Source organism: Squalius cephalus (assembly GCF_949319135.1).
Source record: "Squalius cephalus genome assembly, chromosome: 22".
NCBI lineage: Eukaryota > Metazoa > Chordata > Actinopteri > Cypriniformes > Leuciscidae > Squalius > Squalius cephalus.
In genome coordinates, this window is record NC_137143.1 from 29,956,488 (window position 1) to 29,976,194 (window position 19,707).

At 38.2% G+C, this 19,707-nt stretch overlaps 1 protein-coding gene across 2 annotated transcripts in view; it reads right to left on the bottom strand.

Moving 5' to 3' along the window:
• Positions 1-19,707, bottom strand: part of trim62.1 (tripartite motif containing 62, tandem duplicate 1) — a 42,343-nt gene that overhangs the window by 13,737 nt on the left and 8,899 nt on the right. For both annotated transcript variants that reach the window (XM_079858009.1, XM_079858008.1), the window contains exon 3: positions 2,514-2,609. In XM_079858009.1, coding sequence (XP_079714135.1) covers positions 2,514-2,609 — 96 coding nt within the window. The remainder of the gene's footprint in view (positions 1-2,513; positions 2,610-19,707) is intronic.

Here is a 19,707-nt window from a genome sequence, read left to right on the forward strand (position 1 = left end):
CGCATATGTGACACAGATCAGATGTGTTCTATGACCGTGTAAACAGGAAAAAAACGCATGCATTCGGATATTTCGAGATCTGTTTCAGGCCTTGTTCATATGTGGAAATAAATCAGATATAAATCAGATATGTGCCAGTGCGACTGTCATGTAAACAGGCAGGTCGGATTTTCTGAGGCATCAATCCGCGGTTTAATGACGAGAGAAACTCCGACGTGCATCTGCAAAGGGACGGCATGGCCCGACGAAACGTTGTGTCATCGTAGGAGAGGAATGTGGACACACATTGACATAACATATCAAAGGTTGGCTTGCTCATCCTAAAATTTCAGACCCACTGCTCCTCGTTAAAGCCAATATTTAATATGCTCCCACTTGTCCTGAGATCTCTCTCGCACACAATAACTGAAGCATATTCGCAGGCTGCAATGATGGCACTTTTCGTCCTCCTCCGCCTCAAAATCATGGTGATGTTTGGCTTCCCAAATAGATGGCTTTCCCTTATAGATTCAAATGATTAAAATTATATTTTACCTCTAATCTCAATTTTAAAAATAAATGAATAAAATGTATAGAAAATTAAATATTTTTCAAATAAATAAATAGATAAAACAGATAAATAAAATATATAGATAAATAAATACATAAAAATAAAGTATACAGTATAAAATACAGACAGAATAAATTAATATAATGAATAAATACAGATAACTAAAATTAAAAAATCCATAAATAAAACAAAAACATTACAAAGAAATATATATTTCATACCACACACACACAAACACACCAGTGTTGCAGCAGACACTGTGTGTAGGCTAAAGATTAACTGCCGAACAATAAGACCGACACCAGAGATCCACACAGTGTCACAAAGCTCTTTCTCTGCATTAGTCCTCAATCCCAAACAGACGGATAATTAAAAAAAAGTGGGCAAAGAAACAGTGGGCGCAGGGAGACGGACAAAGTTGCATTATTGACTGTGTGGAGACTCTCTCTGTTGATTAAAACAAGGTGTCGAGATTAAAGACCTGTTCAATAAACCAATTTGCTAGTTGGGAATTCAATGTCAACAGAATATAGAGAGAGAGAGAGAGAGATGAGCAACGGACAGAGTGAGACCATGAATCCGTAATGGTGGGCAGTATGAGCGGTTTGTCAGCTACATTTCTATTTTTATGCGGCCTGATTCCAGATGTGGTTTAATAGAGTCCCATCAGAGGTGAAATGTCAATGTGGTGGTGATTTGAATCACAGTGATTTTAATCAATCTGCCAAATATGTGGATAAATATAAATATAAATATAAATATAAATATAAATATAAATATAAATATAAATATAAATCACTGTTGGTCCATCAATCTAGAATTGATCCTCTGGGCTTAAAACATTTAGTAGTAAACACTTCTATTACTATTGCAAATCATAACGTGAATCTGATTACAAGGGAGTGGAGGAGCATTCAAAATGACAGCAGCAAAGAGTAGGGCTGGGTATTGACACAAATTTCAAAAAATTTGATTTGATTTCGATTCGATTCGATTCAATATTGATTCTTTTGGAAATCAGGTACAATACATGTTCATTACAAATCTCTTAACTAATGCTGTAAACTATGGGAGTCAGTTGTAGCCGATCATTAGCCTACTATAATATTGAAGGTAAAAATTAACTGATTTTGCACTTAAATTACACTCTTATTTATTTTTAGAATACCGTAATAAAGTTATGTGAAATATAAACATTTAAATGGTGGCTGTCACAAAAAATTGCCAGATTTTTTCAAACATGCATTAAATATTGAAGAACATTAAAAATTATAATGAATATGTAATATGGTGCATATATTTAGCAAAATGCAAATTTTTCTAGCTGACTAAAGAGTTTATGGTCACTGGATATGGTTTTTCTGAGGTAAATGTGACATTTCCATGGTTGAAACACTGATTGAGCGAATCCATGTGACATGATACGGATTTTGGTAAGTTGTACTCTATCTTTTAACACACTTTCAGATGCTCATTCATGTTTATTTTGTGCTGTAACTGGTGTTATTAAGGCGGAAGAGAAGATCATCGCTGCTTCCTCTCTTGAGCTGCGCCAGAGCGATCTCACGCCACAGCGCCAAAACGGTATTTATGTTTTTGAATTTCATAAGAAAATGGACGTAATTTCAAATCTCAGACTTTGTTTCATATCAATAGTAACAAAGCACAAAGATTATTGTGATTTATTGGATGGGATGCGCGCTACAGTGTTCCATTCATTCATCAACTGGAAACAGGATGACTAGCCTAATCGATTCTTGGGATTTAAGAATCGATTAAAATCGAGAAATCGAAATTCTTTACCCAGCCCTAGCAAACAGCATTCACTTTAATGGTTATATGGCTTGGGTTGCCCCTTTGATGGACGTCCAAGGGAAAACTGTTCTATGGAGCAGCAGGCTAAATCAGTTTTTTTTCTCTTCAGAATAATGTACACTGATAAACAGCATGTGCTGAAGTTTACCTTGGTTTCGGTGAGCTGCCTCTGCAGTAGCTGCAAAGCCTCTGTATGACCCTTCTCGCTGTCCTGTAGAGTCACCAGCTGCTCCTTCATCTCCCTCTGTAAGAAAACCACAGCGCAACACATCATGTCATTTATTGCCCATTAATCTGGCAACCTCTAACCCAAAGTAATTACTCTGAACCACTACCAAAGCCTTCCTAAGAGAGATACCACAACTCTGATAGCAGTAATTGTGATACTATTGTGATGGCTTTCCTGTATCTCAAACAGTAGTGTTGGCACTTGCAACGCCAAGGTGATGGGTTTGATTCCCAGGGAAAAGCAATAACTGATAAGAATGTAAATGTGTGCCTTGAAATGCAATGGAAGTTGCTTTGAATAAAAGCGTCTGCCAAATGCATAAATGTAAGACGAATGCACAGACCCAATGTAATGATGCACATCTGTTTTGCTTTCCTGTAGCTCAAACAGTAGAGCGTTGGCGCTTGCAACGACAAGGTCATGGGTTCGTTTCCCAGGGAAAGCAAGAACTGATAAGAATGTAAATGTGTAACTTGAAATGCAATGCAAGTCACTTTTGATAAAAGCGTCAGCCAAATGCATAAATATAAATGTAAACACTACTGACACTACACAGAATCCTTCACTGGATGATCACCCAAAATAAAAATCATTGGGCAACTCAGATATAAGATTGAGAGTGCACTTTTCTTTGCCACTGGGGTCCTATCTTCAGTATACCGGAGTGTTAGAATGGAAATGAGCTCCATTAAGACCTTAACAATGAGAATGATTTCAATTTGATTCAACATTGACTTAATATCTTCAACTTCTATGTAGCTTCCTAAATGCTGATATCTGATTTAAAAAAAAAAAACTTTTATGACTGAAATAACCTATATTACTATAATTCAATCTTTTCATGCATGGTTTTGATCAAGACTGGAAGTTTCCAATTGTAAGAAAGGTACAGAGAACGGTGGCTTTTATAGTTACAGACACAAAAAAAAAAAAAAAAAAAGAGCAGAAATTAATAAATAAACAGTGAGTTTCCAGAGAGGTCTGTGTCAGGGAAAGTGGGTCTCTGCTGCAGTGGACGTGGCAGAACTGGGACGACGGGCCATGTTTGCTCGCCTGGAGGCAGAATAAGAACAGGCAAAATGCACCAGCCCCTTTACAATACACCAGAGCCAGAGCTCATCTGAATAATATTCATACAGTATATTATTATATAATATAGGGCTGCACAATTTGGGGAAAAATATCATATTGTAATTCATATATCAATACGGCAATATAATAATAATAATAATAATAATAATAATAATAATAATAATAATAATAATAATAATAATAATAATTAGGGATGCACCGAAATTTCGGCTACTGAAAATCTTCGGTTTCGAGCCAAAATGGTTTCGGAGGGCCGCAATCAGTGCCTGAAACAGATGTTTAATTAGTGCTTCTCCAATGGCACGTTTTGACTGTGTTTAGTGTCTGTTTCATGCTGTGGATAAGCTACAACAGTTAAACATGTCAGCTGTTTGGATACTAGCTCTGGTTTGACAATCTTAATTTCTTGATTTTAATCGGTAACATGGTTTCTTAAAATCTAAAATCTTTTAGTCTGTGCGGTTTTCTGTTGATGCGTCACTAAACATTTGTAGCGAGCCTGCCATCCAATAATCACAAAAAGCTTTGTGCTTTGTTACTTTTAATATCAAGTAAATTTTAAAATATGTCGATTTTATTACGAAATTCAAATAATAAATGTCATTTTGGGGCTCTTTAATACGCCGTGACATAACAGGGCCATTACACAATGAAGTTTAATACGTAAGGTTAGGGATTTGACTCTAATGCTAAAGTGTGTGAGCAATACTTGATGCTAGCCTCAAGAAACACCACTAACTCATGCTCTTATTGTTCCAGATGGAAATAAACACCAATGAGTCCAGGTCACATATTTTATAAACAAGATTATCCTGAAATACACATACATCTGACATTCCAGCACCATGTTGTTTTGATAGATGTGATTCATTGAAAATGAACAATATGACTATGAAATGCTGTTGGAATCCATTTCTCACACTATATTTTAACGACCCAGTTCACCAACATTTAAAAAGTGAATATGTTCGAAAAAATACACAATATGTTCGGCAGTATTATCTGACAGCTATTAGACTCAAATACATGTGAGCATTGAAATAGTGCCCAATTATATCCAGGACGAGGAGCAGAGAATACAATTACTTTCTTTATAAAGCTCATTACTTCTGGGAAATGCTGTCTGTGCTCTACAAGTATCTAAATGCCCTTCCCAGCATCCAAACCGCCTGGTTTCAGTATGCATACCTGATAGATGAGAGCAGTGTTTAATGCATCAAGTTAAAGCAACATAACCAGCCGGTGCACTTCAGGAGTAAAACGCAAATGGTTACTAGATCATTATAGACCATATATTTTGTATGTGCCATTTTACCTCCACCTTTAAAAAGTGTATTCAGAGAAGTAACAACTTTTTAAAAAACTGTGTTTCAGCACAGAGCCTGCAGCTGAATCATTTTTGCAGCAAATCAAGTTAGCACACACTCAAAATGTCTGAACAAAGGACTGAGTGTGCTGGTTTTAGCTGCATGGAGAGCACAGAGCACTGGAGGTCAGAGGCGGCCCACGTTTTTATCAGTCTGAGCGGGCGAGAGGAAGTCTGACATGACATTTCCCCAGGATTCCACACAGCAGGGGGAAGAGGTTCATTGAAGGCCGATTGCAAGACTAAAACTTATTTCACTCTGGCTTGACTCATCTTTGCATTTGAGCTGCATATTCAAAATGGAGCATATTGTGTTTAAATGTCATTTAATTATATAATAATTTTTCATTTTCTTCACATGCAATTCAGAAAGACACCAATCCAACAACTCTGAATTAATTATATTTATATATATACAGTGAGGAAAATAAGTATTTGAACACCCTGCTATTTTGCAAGTTCTCCCACTTGGAAATCATGGAGGGGTCTGAAATTGTCATCGTAGGTGCATGTCCACTGTGAGAGACATAATCTAAAAAAAATAAATCCAGAAATCACAATATATGATTTTTTAACTATTTATTTGTATGATACAGCTGCAAATAAGTATTTGAACACCTGTCTATCAGCTAGAATTCTGACCCTCAAAGACCTGTTAGTCTGCCTTTAAAATGTCCACCTCCACTCCATTTATTATCCTAAATTAGATGCACCTGTTTGAGGTCGTTAGCTGCATAAAGACACCTGTCCACCCCATACAATCAGTAAGAATCCAACTACTAACATGGCCAAGACCAAAGAGCTGTCCAAAGACACTAGAGACAAAATTGTACACCTCCACAAGGCTGGAAAGGGCTACGGGGAAATTGCCAAGCAGCTTGGTGAAAAAAGGTCCACTGTTGGAGCAATCATTAGAAAATGGAAGCAGCTAAACATGACTGTCAATCTCCCTCGGACTGGGGCTCCATGCAAGATCTCACCTCGTGGGGTCTCAATGATCCTAAGAAAGGTGAGAAATCAGCCCAGAACTACACGGGAGGAGCTGGTCAATGACCTGAAAAGAGCTGGGACCACCGTTTCCAAGGTTACTGTTGGTAATACACTAAGACGTCATGGTTTGAAATCATGCATGGCACGGAAGGTTCCCCTGCTTAAACCAGCACGTCAAGGCCCGTCTTAAGTTTGCCAATGACCATTTGGATGATCCAGAGGAGTCATGGGAGAAAGTCATGTGGTCAGATGAGACCAAAATAGAACTTTTTGGTCATAATTCCACTAAACGTGTTTGGAGGAAGAAGAATGATGAGTACCATCCCAAGAACACCATCCCTACTGTGAAGCATGGGGGTGGTAGCATCATGCTTTGGGGGTGTTTTTCTGCACATGGGACAGGGCGACTGCACTGTATTAAGGAGAGGATGACCGGGGCCATGTATTGCGAGATCTTGGCCAACAACCTCCTTCCCTCAATTAGAGCATTGAAGATGGGTCGAGGCTGGGTCTTCCAACATGACAATGACCCGAAGCACACAGCCAGGATAACCAAGGAGTGGCTCTGTAAGAAGCATATCAAGGTTCTGGCATGGCCTAGCCAGTCTCCAGACCTAAACCCAATAGAGAATCTTTGGAGGGAGCTCAAACTCCGTGTTTCTCAGCGACAGCCCAGAAACCTGACTGATCTAGAGAAGATCTGTGTGGAGGAGTGGGCCAAAATCCCTCCTGCAGTGTGTGCAAACCTGGTGAAAAACTACATGAAACGTTTGACCTCTGTAATTGCAAACAAAGGCTACTGTACCAAATATTAACATTGATTTTCTCAGGTGTTCAAATACTTATTTGCAGCTGTATCATACAAATAAATAAATAAAAAATCATACATTGTGATTTCTGGATTTTTTTTTTTTTAGATTATGTCTCTCACAGTGGACATGCACCTACGATGACAATTTCAGACCCCTCCATGATTTCTAAGTGGGAGAACTTGCAAAATAGCAGGGTGTTCAAATACTTATTTTCCTCACTGTATATGAGACAAAGCCAAATATATTTGAAAATCAGAACAAAACTATGTAAATCTCCAAATCATTAACTTATCCTCGTGTCATTCCAGACCGTTCTGGCTTGGAACAAAAACAGAATGTTCACGATGCTATTTACCATGTAATGAAAGTGAATGGTGACCACTAACCATGGCTGATGTTAGTCCATATCCACATTCATTGTATGATTTTTGGATGTTCTGTCCCTTTAAGAAAGAATGAATGAACTACTCTTCCCCTCAATCAGATAATGTTATCTAGCCAGTCCACGCTACCCTGCAAAAACTCACCACAAACCTAATTGCAAAGCTTTTGATTTCAATTCCAACCGCGACAGCAACCTCTCTGACTGGAAAATTGGCATGCAAACAAATACAAAGACTTTTGTGGAAGTATATAACATCTATCTTCTAAAGTTTAGCTGTTATTACAAAGAAGCTTTCTCAAGAGATTTTGAATTGCATTTTTGCTTCAGAAACCCTACTGTTGAGCTCCATTGTACGTTCAATAAACTTCCTCAAAGGTTCATTAAACCACCACCTGCCTATGAGCTAAAGATACGTTCTAACTGCTGGCACTGATGAGAGTGAAGGAGATAATCAAGGGTGCATAAATTATGAAATGCGGCAGGCGTGCTCGAGATACTTCACGCATCCCTTCAAACCCTGAGAACAAATGCATTCCAAGTATAGCAGTTTGAAGTCATTATTGATGAACCTCGAGTGAAAACCAAGAAACTTGCACAGGATCATCAGATGGAGAACATCTTTTCATTCCTGAAAAACACCTCCATCACTCAGATGACACAAAATGCAGAACCACTGACTCACACGGCAATTTGATGCCATGAGGAAATAGTTTGCCAAATAATCCAACTACAGCACTCATCAGCCCAAAGGGTACACAATCAAGGACACTTTGGCCTAACCTTGTACGCGCTGGTGTCATAATTCTGCAAGGCAGCAGGATCCGAAGTAATAAACAGCCTGGGTGGACAAGGCTGGTTCTGTCATCCCTCTTTATGACTCGTGTGTAAATCACATCTGAAGAGGACAGCAAATGTGTCATCTGCACTCCTTCTTTAACAGGGTCCAATCAAACCAACTCAACCACATATAACAAACATGAATCATAAGCATAGTGGCCACATGTGAGTCATTTGGCCATCGCCATGAATAACTTGCAAGGACAAAACATGTCTGTTTGCTAGACATCACTACAAGTTGTTTCTGATGTCAACTCAAGATATCTGAATTAACAAAAAAACACCCGAAACCTTCTCCTACTAAAAAGGGTGTTCTTACCCTTGATCCTTGGCTTGCATTGTAACGTAACCACCAAGCGTAATTCATGTGGTGTGATTTCTGCTCAATTTGGCAGCATTAGTGTCCCAGACATTCTATTGTTTATCAGTAAATTATTAAGTGTTTCTTAATTTATTCAATTTCATTAAGTCTCTATAGGAAAGCTACTGTTGAGTATTTACTCATTGCATTCAAAACCTGCAAATGCAAATAAGAACAGCTCCCTGATCAACCCCGGTGTTTCAGAGTCCTTCGTCTGAGTCAGTCAAATGGCTTTAAGAACAACAACAAATCATACTTTCACACCAAATTTACAATTGGCTTTAAAGGGATATTTCACCGCTGTAAAGATGAATGTGTATTTAAATTGGGTCATTTATGTAGTAGAAATGTGAAATCATTTTAGAAGTTGGTGACTTCTAGACTGAGAAAAGCCAGAAAATGTATTTGTGGATGAAAGACAACAACTCCCAGAATTCACTTGCTTCGCTGTTCTACAAGTATACTCCCAAGCCACGCCTACCGGTTACAGAGGGCAGTATCGGAAGAACTTATATAACTAGGCTACTAGTTGACTCGAAACTGAAAAGACGGCGTTTTATCGTGAGATCCCCCTATGGGCGGGTTGAACACATGCGGGACGAGCTCCTCCTACTGGCTGTAGTCTTTCGCCTCTGGACAAAAAAGCCGCCGATGATGATGCTAAATGACGATTTTTGAGTCATCTGAGTTTTTTTTACAGACACACAATACAGAAATCTCTCGTCTCAGGGGGACATAAGGGAGGGAAGCACGGTCACTCCAAAATACTACCGGGTTTCTACTGATACACAGCTTAATGCTAATCGGTGAAGTATCCCTTTAAGGACGTTTTCAGACCTGTAGACTGTTTGCTTTGTTCCGAAACAGGGAACCGAACCGCTCCAGAGTTTGTTTTCAATCGGGCCAAGATCACCTTGTTCGATCTTGGAGCGATTGTTTTGGTGTGGATACGAGCGCAATTGGCGTGTTCATATATGCCTAATCGAACGAATTAAGGGAGAAAACACACCAGGTTCCAAACAAACGCTCCAAACGAGCCAGGCGTGACAAGGCCAGGTGTGAAAAGATCCAAACCAATGAGATCAAAAGTCAAAGACAATCTTTAGATCATGTTCAATCCAAACAAAATATGAAGTAGAGAGAGTTAGAACAACTTGTTATATAATGGACGTTATTCACGTTTCCAGGGTTCTCAGAAGAAGTCGTCACAGTTGAGCAAACTTCTATAGTGGTGAATTGAAAACATATGGTTTATGTGTTCACATTTGATCCAATAGCAAAAGATAAAATCCATAATAGTGTTTCTATCTCTTACCGAACGTGGAAAAATAATAATCGAGAGCTCGATTGCAGTGGTCAGAACAAAAAAAGATGCTGAATTTTTACCGTTGCTCCCTCAGCCTTTGTGTTAGAAACACTCGTTAACTTGTTGTTGTTTTTTTAATGTAATGCCAAGGTCACAAAGTATTGTCTTACAAATGTACTTTTTTCTTCTTCAAAAAAATTAAATATGTATGTAAAAAAAAAAAAAACCGTTGCTAGATTTATAATGTTAATAAATGTAGAAAGGTGTCATCGGTCTGTGAAAAGGACCCATAATCCATAATTATTCTTACGGATGCATTTGAGAGGATTCTGACTCATAACTGAGATACTTCATTAAATTATTCTGTTGTTTGCAAAACTGCAGTATCACACCGTATAATTTTGCAAACTTAGTTTGTGTTTATTATGCAAGTAGCGGGTGATTCAGCTGCACTTGCTCTCTATGCTGTTCATTACTGTGGTAATGGTGAGATCTCAGGAAAGATCATCCCCGCTGTGCTCACCTGGGGAATAAAATGGTTCAGCGGATACGAGTACCCATGAAAAAAAATAAAAAGCAATATGTCTGTGCGTAAATCGGGCTGTCGAGTGAATCCAAAGAGATCTCACAGCCTTTCATCCTCTTTTCTACATATGAAAATGCTCAAACTGTGCCACAAATGCTTCTGACTGATTTCTCCCGGTCTCAGCAGAGACCACAGGCTGTGTGAGAGGAGGGAGGGCTGTACCCTGCAGTCTAAGCACGTCATCTTTGCCACAGCACACTGACACAGCTTGCAGCAGCATGACAATGCAGCTGAGATGCAGATCATTTATGGTGGATGCATCGTAGCTTTCATACAGCAAATCGGGCGAGAACTCAAGTCTGGAAAAGATAAATGTGTCTGCGTGATTTGCATACATTCAACTGGTTTCTCAAAACAGTGTTGAATCCTCCGATTGCAAGTACAGGTTGTGTGGTTGCACCTGGTGCTGCCATGAAAAGACTTGCCCCAAATGCTTTTGTGTTATAACGTCAATGCAAAAGCACCAACAAATAGAGTCAAGCACAAAGGCGAACTTTGTTTAAAACCCAGCCGCAATTGCACAAACCGTTGACAGTGTCTATCACTGTCATGACTTCCAGCCTGAGAAAGTTTGTGCAACACGTTAGATGCCGATAACAAACAAAGCTACGGCATACAACTGACAAATCTGACCTTTTTCCTGCTGATCCAGCCCTCCCATTCAGTCCAGTGCATTGAGGAAAATGAATGCCTGCAGGTTTGATGGATGTCAGCTATGTGGATCAAAGAAGTGGCCACCAGGAAAAGCTGGCAGCAAAAGTGGTTTGAATTATTGCTTTGACTCACAAAAACAGTGCAGGAATTGTTTACAATGCACAATAATTTGAATAAATCAGTTGAATTGGGAGTAAAGCGAAATCGTATAGGAAGTCAGGCAGTGCAGAAGCAATCGGCAAGCTGTCACTGTCACCTCGATGGAGGCTGCCTCACCGAAAGCTGTTTTAGATCTACCTCATAAATTTCCCTTGCGGGTAAACAAGTGACTCAGAATTGAGTAAACCCTGGGCTTTAAAAAAAAAAAATCCTGTCATTATAGTTGAGAATGAACAGTGTTGAGGAAACCGGCTTCAAAATATGATGCAAGGTAAATGCAAATGAGGGAAGTGGGTTGTATCGAGCAGAGTTTCCTCTAGAGGTTAGAATATAGGACAAGTCGTGTGAATGATGAATGCAGCGACCTCCTCTAAACACGCTGGTGTGTGCAAACTCTCCCCATCCCTCCGTCTCGACCATGACAAAATGGATATGCAATGGCATTCCAGTATCAAGAAAGGTGGCTCTTCAGAGATTTGCCCTTGCAGAACTGAGACCTGGATTTAAGACTTGACACATTTTTTAAATCGCTTTGCGAACATTATAGTCTACCCTGCAAACTTCCACCGCTGGACTCTTTCAGTAGCTGGCGGAGTAGTTTTCTGCCTGATGCCGGATATTTTAAAGTTGCACCGCTGCATGACACAAAACTGTTAGATGGGCAATGTTTAATGAATAAATAAACATTTTTAAAATCTATATATATTAAAACAAAAAAAACAACTAAATATATATAAAATATATTTATTATATACAATGTAATTATTAAAAAATTGTATTGTATTGTAATTGTAGTAATAATATGTAGATGCCGATGTGTAAAAAAATACCTACAATTTAGAAAGAATAGGCCTAATAAACAAATAAAATTACATGTCATTTTTTAAAAAGTATTAATAATTTAAATATGTATATAATTTTTTAATAAGTATAAATAAATTTCATAAAATATATATATATTTTTTTTAATTAAATTAAATAAATGAATAATGTAAATAGTAGATGCCCAGTCAGTGTATAATAAATCAATCTTTTTTTAAAGTAGAATAAATGTAAAATGTATGTTTTATGAAATAATATGTATACATTTTATTACAATTATTAAGAATTTAAATATTTAAGAAATATTATCAAGTCACTAAAATACTATGCAATATATAAAACATTCTGAGGTTGAATTTCCTGCCCAAAAAATAACTATACATATCGTGATATAAACCATAACCAAAAAAAAAGCCACCCCACCTGCATATATCCATCAATAAAAAAGCACTGAATATGGTGGTTATGAGGGGAGTCTTGTTGATTTGCCACATTAGGCAGAATCCTGTGTTTTGGCAGGCACTGCGTGTATTGCCTGCTGCTTCTGCTGAACGCTGCCAAAAGGACTTGTTGAAGCAACGAAGGCCTTTAAGAGCGAGAAAAACACAGAGCTCCAAGCGGTTTGAACTTGCTGTGCAGGGAACAAGGAATAAAATAAAAAAATTAGGCAGAACTGACACATCACTTAGGCACTTCATTCAAAAGCAATAGGGGTATGGAACAACCCACACGTCGCCTTGCATGGTGTGCTGTCAAACTACACAGACAGTATTCAAGCCATCTATATTAGATCATCTAGAGTGGTTTGCTCAGACATGCCCTCTCTTCAACAGATGTATCCCAGCACTCCTCAGGGACAGGGAGAGGCTTCCTTCACTGTTGGCAGGAACTGAAGAATAGAGAAAGGGAGGTCGCCGGATGAGATGTAGTGAGTTGGAAAACACTGGCTGAGGGGGATGTAAACTGTCCACAAGACTGTTTAGTAGCATTACCTTGGAAAAAGAAGGCACCTCTGGTTTATTCATTTTGGCTCAGACTGATGGTACTTTAGCCAAAATACATTAGGCTTTTTTTCACCCTAATTGTCTCTCCAGTAACTGTGAAAATTGAATTTGTTTTAAAGCAACACAAGCCTGCGTGAAACTGAAACTAAAAATATCTTTTACTGGGGAGATTATGGCAAAGCCCAATATATAACCATGTCATCTTAAAAAAAGCTTCTTAGGATTAAATAAAAACCTCTGATACTCGGCTTGTTGCTTATTTAAAAAGCAGCAATGCTATTATATATATGTACTGTATATATAAAAATATGAAAAAACACAAATGGTGCAAGACTTAATGTCTTCAATGAGACAATGAACTAAGCATCCCATCAAGTATTGCAAATGATGTAATCACATGAAATGTTACAATTTTACAATCTTACAGTCATTGATTATTAGTGAGAAAATGTTATATATATTTTAAGTTTATTGCATGACATTCAAATGTGTTGTTTGATTGTGTAAAGACACTGACTATTTATCAATTTGCAATGCTTCATGGGATTGGGCACTGCAAGTCATTTCCATGGTAACAGCAGCTTCTCTAATTGGAGGATTTCTCTTCAGGATTGGCTAGTGTACTTCCAGGAATTGGCAATAGTAAACGATTTATTTTTTTTAATGAAATTTGAAAACACATTGACTTTATGGCATGTATGAATTTAGTACCGTCAATATTCTTAAGGATAGTGCATTGGTGACTCATTTCTGAAACATGCAATAAGAGAACATTTTGCCCATTGTTGTCAACACAAAAATAAAATTCAGTTTAGGAGATAGTGTGAGGGATTTTTACTTCAAGAACCTTACAATTGCACGCGACGACCACTTTGAACATCTAAATCTAACTTTTCGCATTTAGAAAGCATTAACACATGGCCACAAGTAGAACCAAACCAACTAACATTTAAACCCAATCTTGATTCAACAATCTTAAATGGCCTCCGTTTCCAAGTGTCCTCTTCCAGATCCCAGTAGAGTCATCTCATTCTGGTCCTATAGTGGACAAAGCGAACACTGTTTGACAATAAATGGCTTCAGGATGTCAAAGGCAGTTGAACAGAGCTGAACACAGCACTCAAACAAACATCAAAATGGACGAGCAGCTTCTGTTTACTGAGCTGCTGAAAGACTCTAATGTGTCCAATGAGCCTTGCAGTCACTAACAGCTCCATCTAAGGCTGGTTGCAGAATGAAGAAAAACCCTAAATTGGTTCTTCAAGGTGAACCATGTAATTTCTCCAGTAGCGGCACCAAACAAAATGACATCCTTCACCCTTAAGGACAGTTATTAACGTCATGCATCATGGATTAACATCACGCTGTGTTGAAATCAAAACAGCCTTTGAAATGTTTTAGCTGTGACTCCATTTCCCAGTAGGGAACTTACGTCAACACCAGAATTGCGCTAACACCACGGGTGTGGGGGGGATATTGTACGGTATGTAATTTGCAGGCATCTATCAATATGTGGGCTTAAGAGTATATCTGAGAACTTTTTGAGAATTTCTCAATAATTGTAGCCTGACGTCGTCAGATTCTGATACTGCTCCATTGGGCTGTGATTAAGGGGCGTGTTTCAACCGAACCAGGAAAGAAAATGCCTCTACACTCAATTAGATAGACCTACAACCAATCAGAGCAACGGAGTAAGTGACGTATGTTCTTCATTCATCTTTCCGATCGACAAATGCCTTGATCGCGATTCTCTGTTCCTCTTTTAAAATTAATGCGTCTATATCTTCTATAACAGACGCGATGGCGGAATCTACACATCTTAATTCTCCAGCAGCAGTCATCTTTGTTGTAAACGAATTCAACCCAAGCGCTCTTTGGTCACGTGGATAATTACGTTACTGTTGATCATCTGTCCATCATCGTATAAAGCCCGCCCTGACAATTTGATTGGTCCAAACAGCTCTGGTTCGAGCATAGTTGCTCCACAACAGATCAAGTCCAGACCGAACTTCCCGACCTCAAATGTTGTGGGCGGGGCTAAGTTCGGCTGGCGTCCAGGCTACATCATGAATCCGACCCTTGAACATGAGCATGAAGACATTTAGAGATCTCAGATTAGCGTTCGACAATATCAGCTTGTTAAAGGATTAGTTCACTTTCAAAAAAAAAAAAATCTGATAATTTACTCACCCTGATGTCATCCAAGATATCCATGTCTTTCTTTCTTCAGTCGAAAAGAAATTAAGGATTTGAGGAAAACATTCCAGGATTTTTCTACACAGAATGGACTTCAATGGCAACCAACTATACCAATGTTCAAAGAAGGTTCAAATGTCCGTCTCAATGCAGCTTCAAAGTCTCGACACGATCCCAGTCGAGAAATAAGGGTCTTATCTCGCGAAACGATCAGTCATTTTCTAAAAAAAAAAAAATATATAGGCTATATATATATACACACTTTTTAACCACAAATGCCCGTCTTGTACCATCTCTGAGATGCGCCATGTATTACGTCATCACGTTGGAAAGGTCACGAATTTTTTTTTTTAAATAAACAAAGATGTCGGACGATTTTGAAGTTGGATGAGAAAATGAGATGACATTTTTCGCCCTTCCCTACCTTTTAGAACCCGAGTACACAGACAAATAACTAAGATAGATAACGTGACGTGTGACCTTTCCAACGTGATGACGCAATGCGTGGCACATCTCAGAGATGATACACGACGAGCATTTGTGGTTAAAAAGTTTTTTTTTTTTTTTTTTTTTTTTTAGAAAATGTTTCTTTATTTCTCGACTGGGATCGTGTCGAGACTTTGAAGCTGCATTGAGACGGACATTTGAACCTTCTTTGAACATTGGAATAGTTGGTTGCAATCGAAGTCCATTCTGTGTAGAAAAATCCTGGAATGTTTTCCTCAAAAACCTTAATTTCTTTTCGACTGAAGAGAGAAAGACATCTTGGATGACATCGGGGTGAGTAAATTATCCGCAAAAAAATTTTTGAAAGTGAACTAATCCTTTAAAAGAGTAAAGAATCTCAAATGCTGTAAACATTTGCAAAAAGCGCAAGGTGCAATCCAACCCTTTTCTTCCTACTAAGGTCATGCTTTATTGAATGGTGGGACATTTCTCTAGAGTCTCAGCGGTGGACTTTCAGCTATTGAACAGATCACCTCAATCTGAAGGTGAAAATAGGCTCAGGCTCCTCACGGACCAAATGGATGCCAAAGCACAGTGCGGAGCGATGAAGGGGGCAGCTGGGGCACAGATGAAGCGCACAGAGCCTGTAGCTCGCCGCAGGCCGTCTGGCATGATTTCCCTGTGGCAGGAACGCTTCACCCAACCCAAACAACAACGTAAAAGGTCCTTTACTGAGGGCAACACACATCGCTTCATTCCAGTACCCATCTGCCAGGCAGGGTCGTGGCAAAGATGTGTAGCAAACATATGTCAGCACAGAGATGCTCTGATGTACAGTGCTAATGAACGTCCATCACCAGGCCATCTAATTGAGTCCTTTGGAGCTAATCACAGGCAGGAATTAGAGGAGATTACATCCTAGTCTAGCGCTGGCCTCAGAACAATGGTCAGTAATCTCTGCTAATTCTCAAACCCAATCAGGGGTGAGGAGCTCAACATATCCGGGTTTAGGAGAGGGCCTGCGTCTGTCTGTTATGACCAACAGCCAAAGCTCGGTGTGCAGGAAAAACATGCATGAAGAAAGCTGGGTCTAGACACTAATAACAGGGCTCAATAAGGATAAATATAACGACAAAAAAGTGGAGACATAACCATACACAATAAAACTAAGTGTTTATGTAGTAAGTATATAATTTACAGCCAATATAGCAAATTAACCGCCTAAAAACATATAGATATTAAATAAAAAAAACAGGTTTAATGTTAAAATGTGGTTCGAAAAGAAAAAACAATAACAGTTTACAGGGAAAGTAAAAACCTGAACTACAGGGCCGACCTTTTTTTTTTAAATAATAATAATAATAATAATAATAAAATGTAAGGAACAAACTGCACAAGCATCAGGCTGTATTCTAGTTTAAGGGCACTTGTTTAATTAGCAGCTAAAATGCTTATTCACTATTGTGCAAAGACAGTACATTTCTTATGCTTATGCCGATAATGTCCCATGACATTTCTTTACATTAAGAGATAACATTAATTCTGATAAACCTATAAAAAGATTAATATGGGAAAAGTGTGGTCTTATCTCAGCTGAACTAGCGGCAGGTTGTAATAGTTTTCGTAAGCACCTGTCCTCATGAACCAATCCCATATCTGAGGATCAGCATAAGAAGGCATTTAAAGACTTCAAAAGGTTTAGGAGGTTTAGAGGACCACTTTCACTTCCCTCTCTCAGATGACATACAAATCCGCTTCGTTCAGGAAGCGTAGGAAGGGAATCTCCAAAGAATTAAATTCCACTGCAAACAAAGAAATTTCCTGTGCTGTTAAATCATGTGACGGTTGCAGTGAACGTGAAGCTCAAATAAAAGCATGCACTTGAGTTTAAACATTCAATCATTTATAAATCTAATCAGCACACAAATAAATATGCAGTCCTTTAGGATGGTGCAATGCAGAAAGAAGGTAAAGCTACTGTAGCATGGGACTATCTTTAAAAATGTGTTTCTAAAAGAAACTGATACCATCCATAAAACACTTTAGTAGTAAAATAGATCAATATCCAAGTAAATTAAATGGTAAAAGTTAAATATTAGCTAAAGGGAATTATTCATCCTTATGTCACATCATTCCTTTATTATGGGTTTGGAATGATATGATCAGAATGTAAATTTTTAGGTGAAGTTTTACTTCAATAGAGGCCCATTGTGTTTATATCCAATAATTCAGGCAAAGATGTAACTAACCCCAGCTTGTTCTTTGTTCAAGGTTGCATCAGGTCACAATCTCTCCTACTGTCATCATGCAAAGCAGCCAGCGTGAGAGAATGTTACGCTGTATGCTTTGTCACTGTGTATTAGCCTTCCGACAAACATGTAAAGCCTGTAATGTGTCTAATGCAACATGACCGTTCTGCCGTTCGCTATAGCTGTGATTCTGTGTGAAGACTGTGAACGTGACAACTCCTCACCGACCACCCGCTGCCTTTTCATTTGTTAGCATACCTGAGGGGAAATAAATCACTTGGTAACAATCTCAGAAGCCTCTTACATCTCTAACCAACTAAAAGAGCTGGTGTTTCTCAAAAGGAAGCCGTGAGATGCCGTTGAAGGAGAGAGAAAATTGTGTTGAAACAGTTCAAAGAGAAAAAGAGCAAAAGGTATTGAAGTTGATCACAGGTTATCTTAAAACTGCATGACAGCAAGGGACCAAAAAAAAAAAAAAAAAAAAAAAACAGAACAAAAACAGATCTTAGAGATGGGTGATATAGCTAGAATTTGTTTTTTTTACAGTATATTTTTCAGCCGTTTGATGAATAACACTAAACATCTCGATATTTAAGTGTCATACAAATATAACTGTCAAATATTGCTGTCAAACTGATACAAAATGTTTAATACAAGAAGTAAAAATTTAGTTTAAAGTAGTCATATTTTCCACACTGATTCACCAAATGAACATCTAATAAAATCTACTTACATTATATGCACCAATATAACAAACCTTAATATTGACCAACATAGGCCATATATTGACAACAAAATGATGGTGAATGTTCAATATACGATCTAGCCCTTCCAGCACTCAACTTAGGTATGACAACGATGTGAGTTTTGGCCTCTTTTTTGGACAGGAATTGTCCAGATTATCTGAAATTCCTGAATTCAGTGCCTGTTGACAGCATATAGTTTTGATCACAAAACTGCCTCAAGCTGATATTTCAAGCTGATTTCCATAAGATGATTCACTATTACTCATTTTAGATTCACTCGCTTGCTAGCACCACGCACACACCTACAAAAACACACATTGTATCAACTAAAAAGGGTCTCGGGGGTTATAGAAGACAAAGAACAAACAGACCTGCCATAGGCATCTCAAATTAACCCACCCCCAACAGACTCTCTAGGGTTCACTTATTAGGGCCTCAGCAACAAGTAAAAGCCATTTTTGTAAGGCAGTCAGCTCCTTTACAACATTTTCAACCCACACGTCTTCAAAGCTTAGATCCAAATTAAAGACTAGATCCTCTGTTGCAGAAAAAAAGAAATTGAGCATTCAAAAAGCTATTATTTTGGGGCCCATATGACAAAATATTTACTTCAAAACATTTAAAAACGCTGAGTGTATTAACTAATACTCTTACTGGTAGTGGTATATATATAGCTGGTCTCGACATGAATTGAATATATATATATATATATATATATATATCCGCAGGATGTCTGCATGAGGATAACAGGAAGAGACATATGTGACATAACAACAGTGTTTCCAACAGAACACTGTTTTTAGGATAACAGGATAGCAGGAAACACGGCATTACCATCCGTGGTAAAAACAATGTTTTGAATAGAGCAAAGTGCGTCTACAGAATTTAATCCACTATAGCCTCACCTCAAACGGATAATTTAGAAGACTTTACAGCAAAAATAACAATTATTTTGCACTGAAGTATATGCAATTTAGAATATATGCCAGTTACTTTGATACGCATGTAGGTTTTATACACATTATTGATCAAAAGTGACAGTAAAGACATTTGTAATGCTACAAATGCTTACTCCAAATAAATGCTGTTCTTTTGAACTTT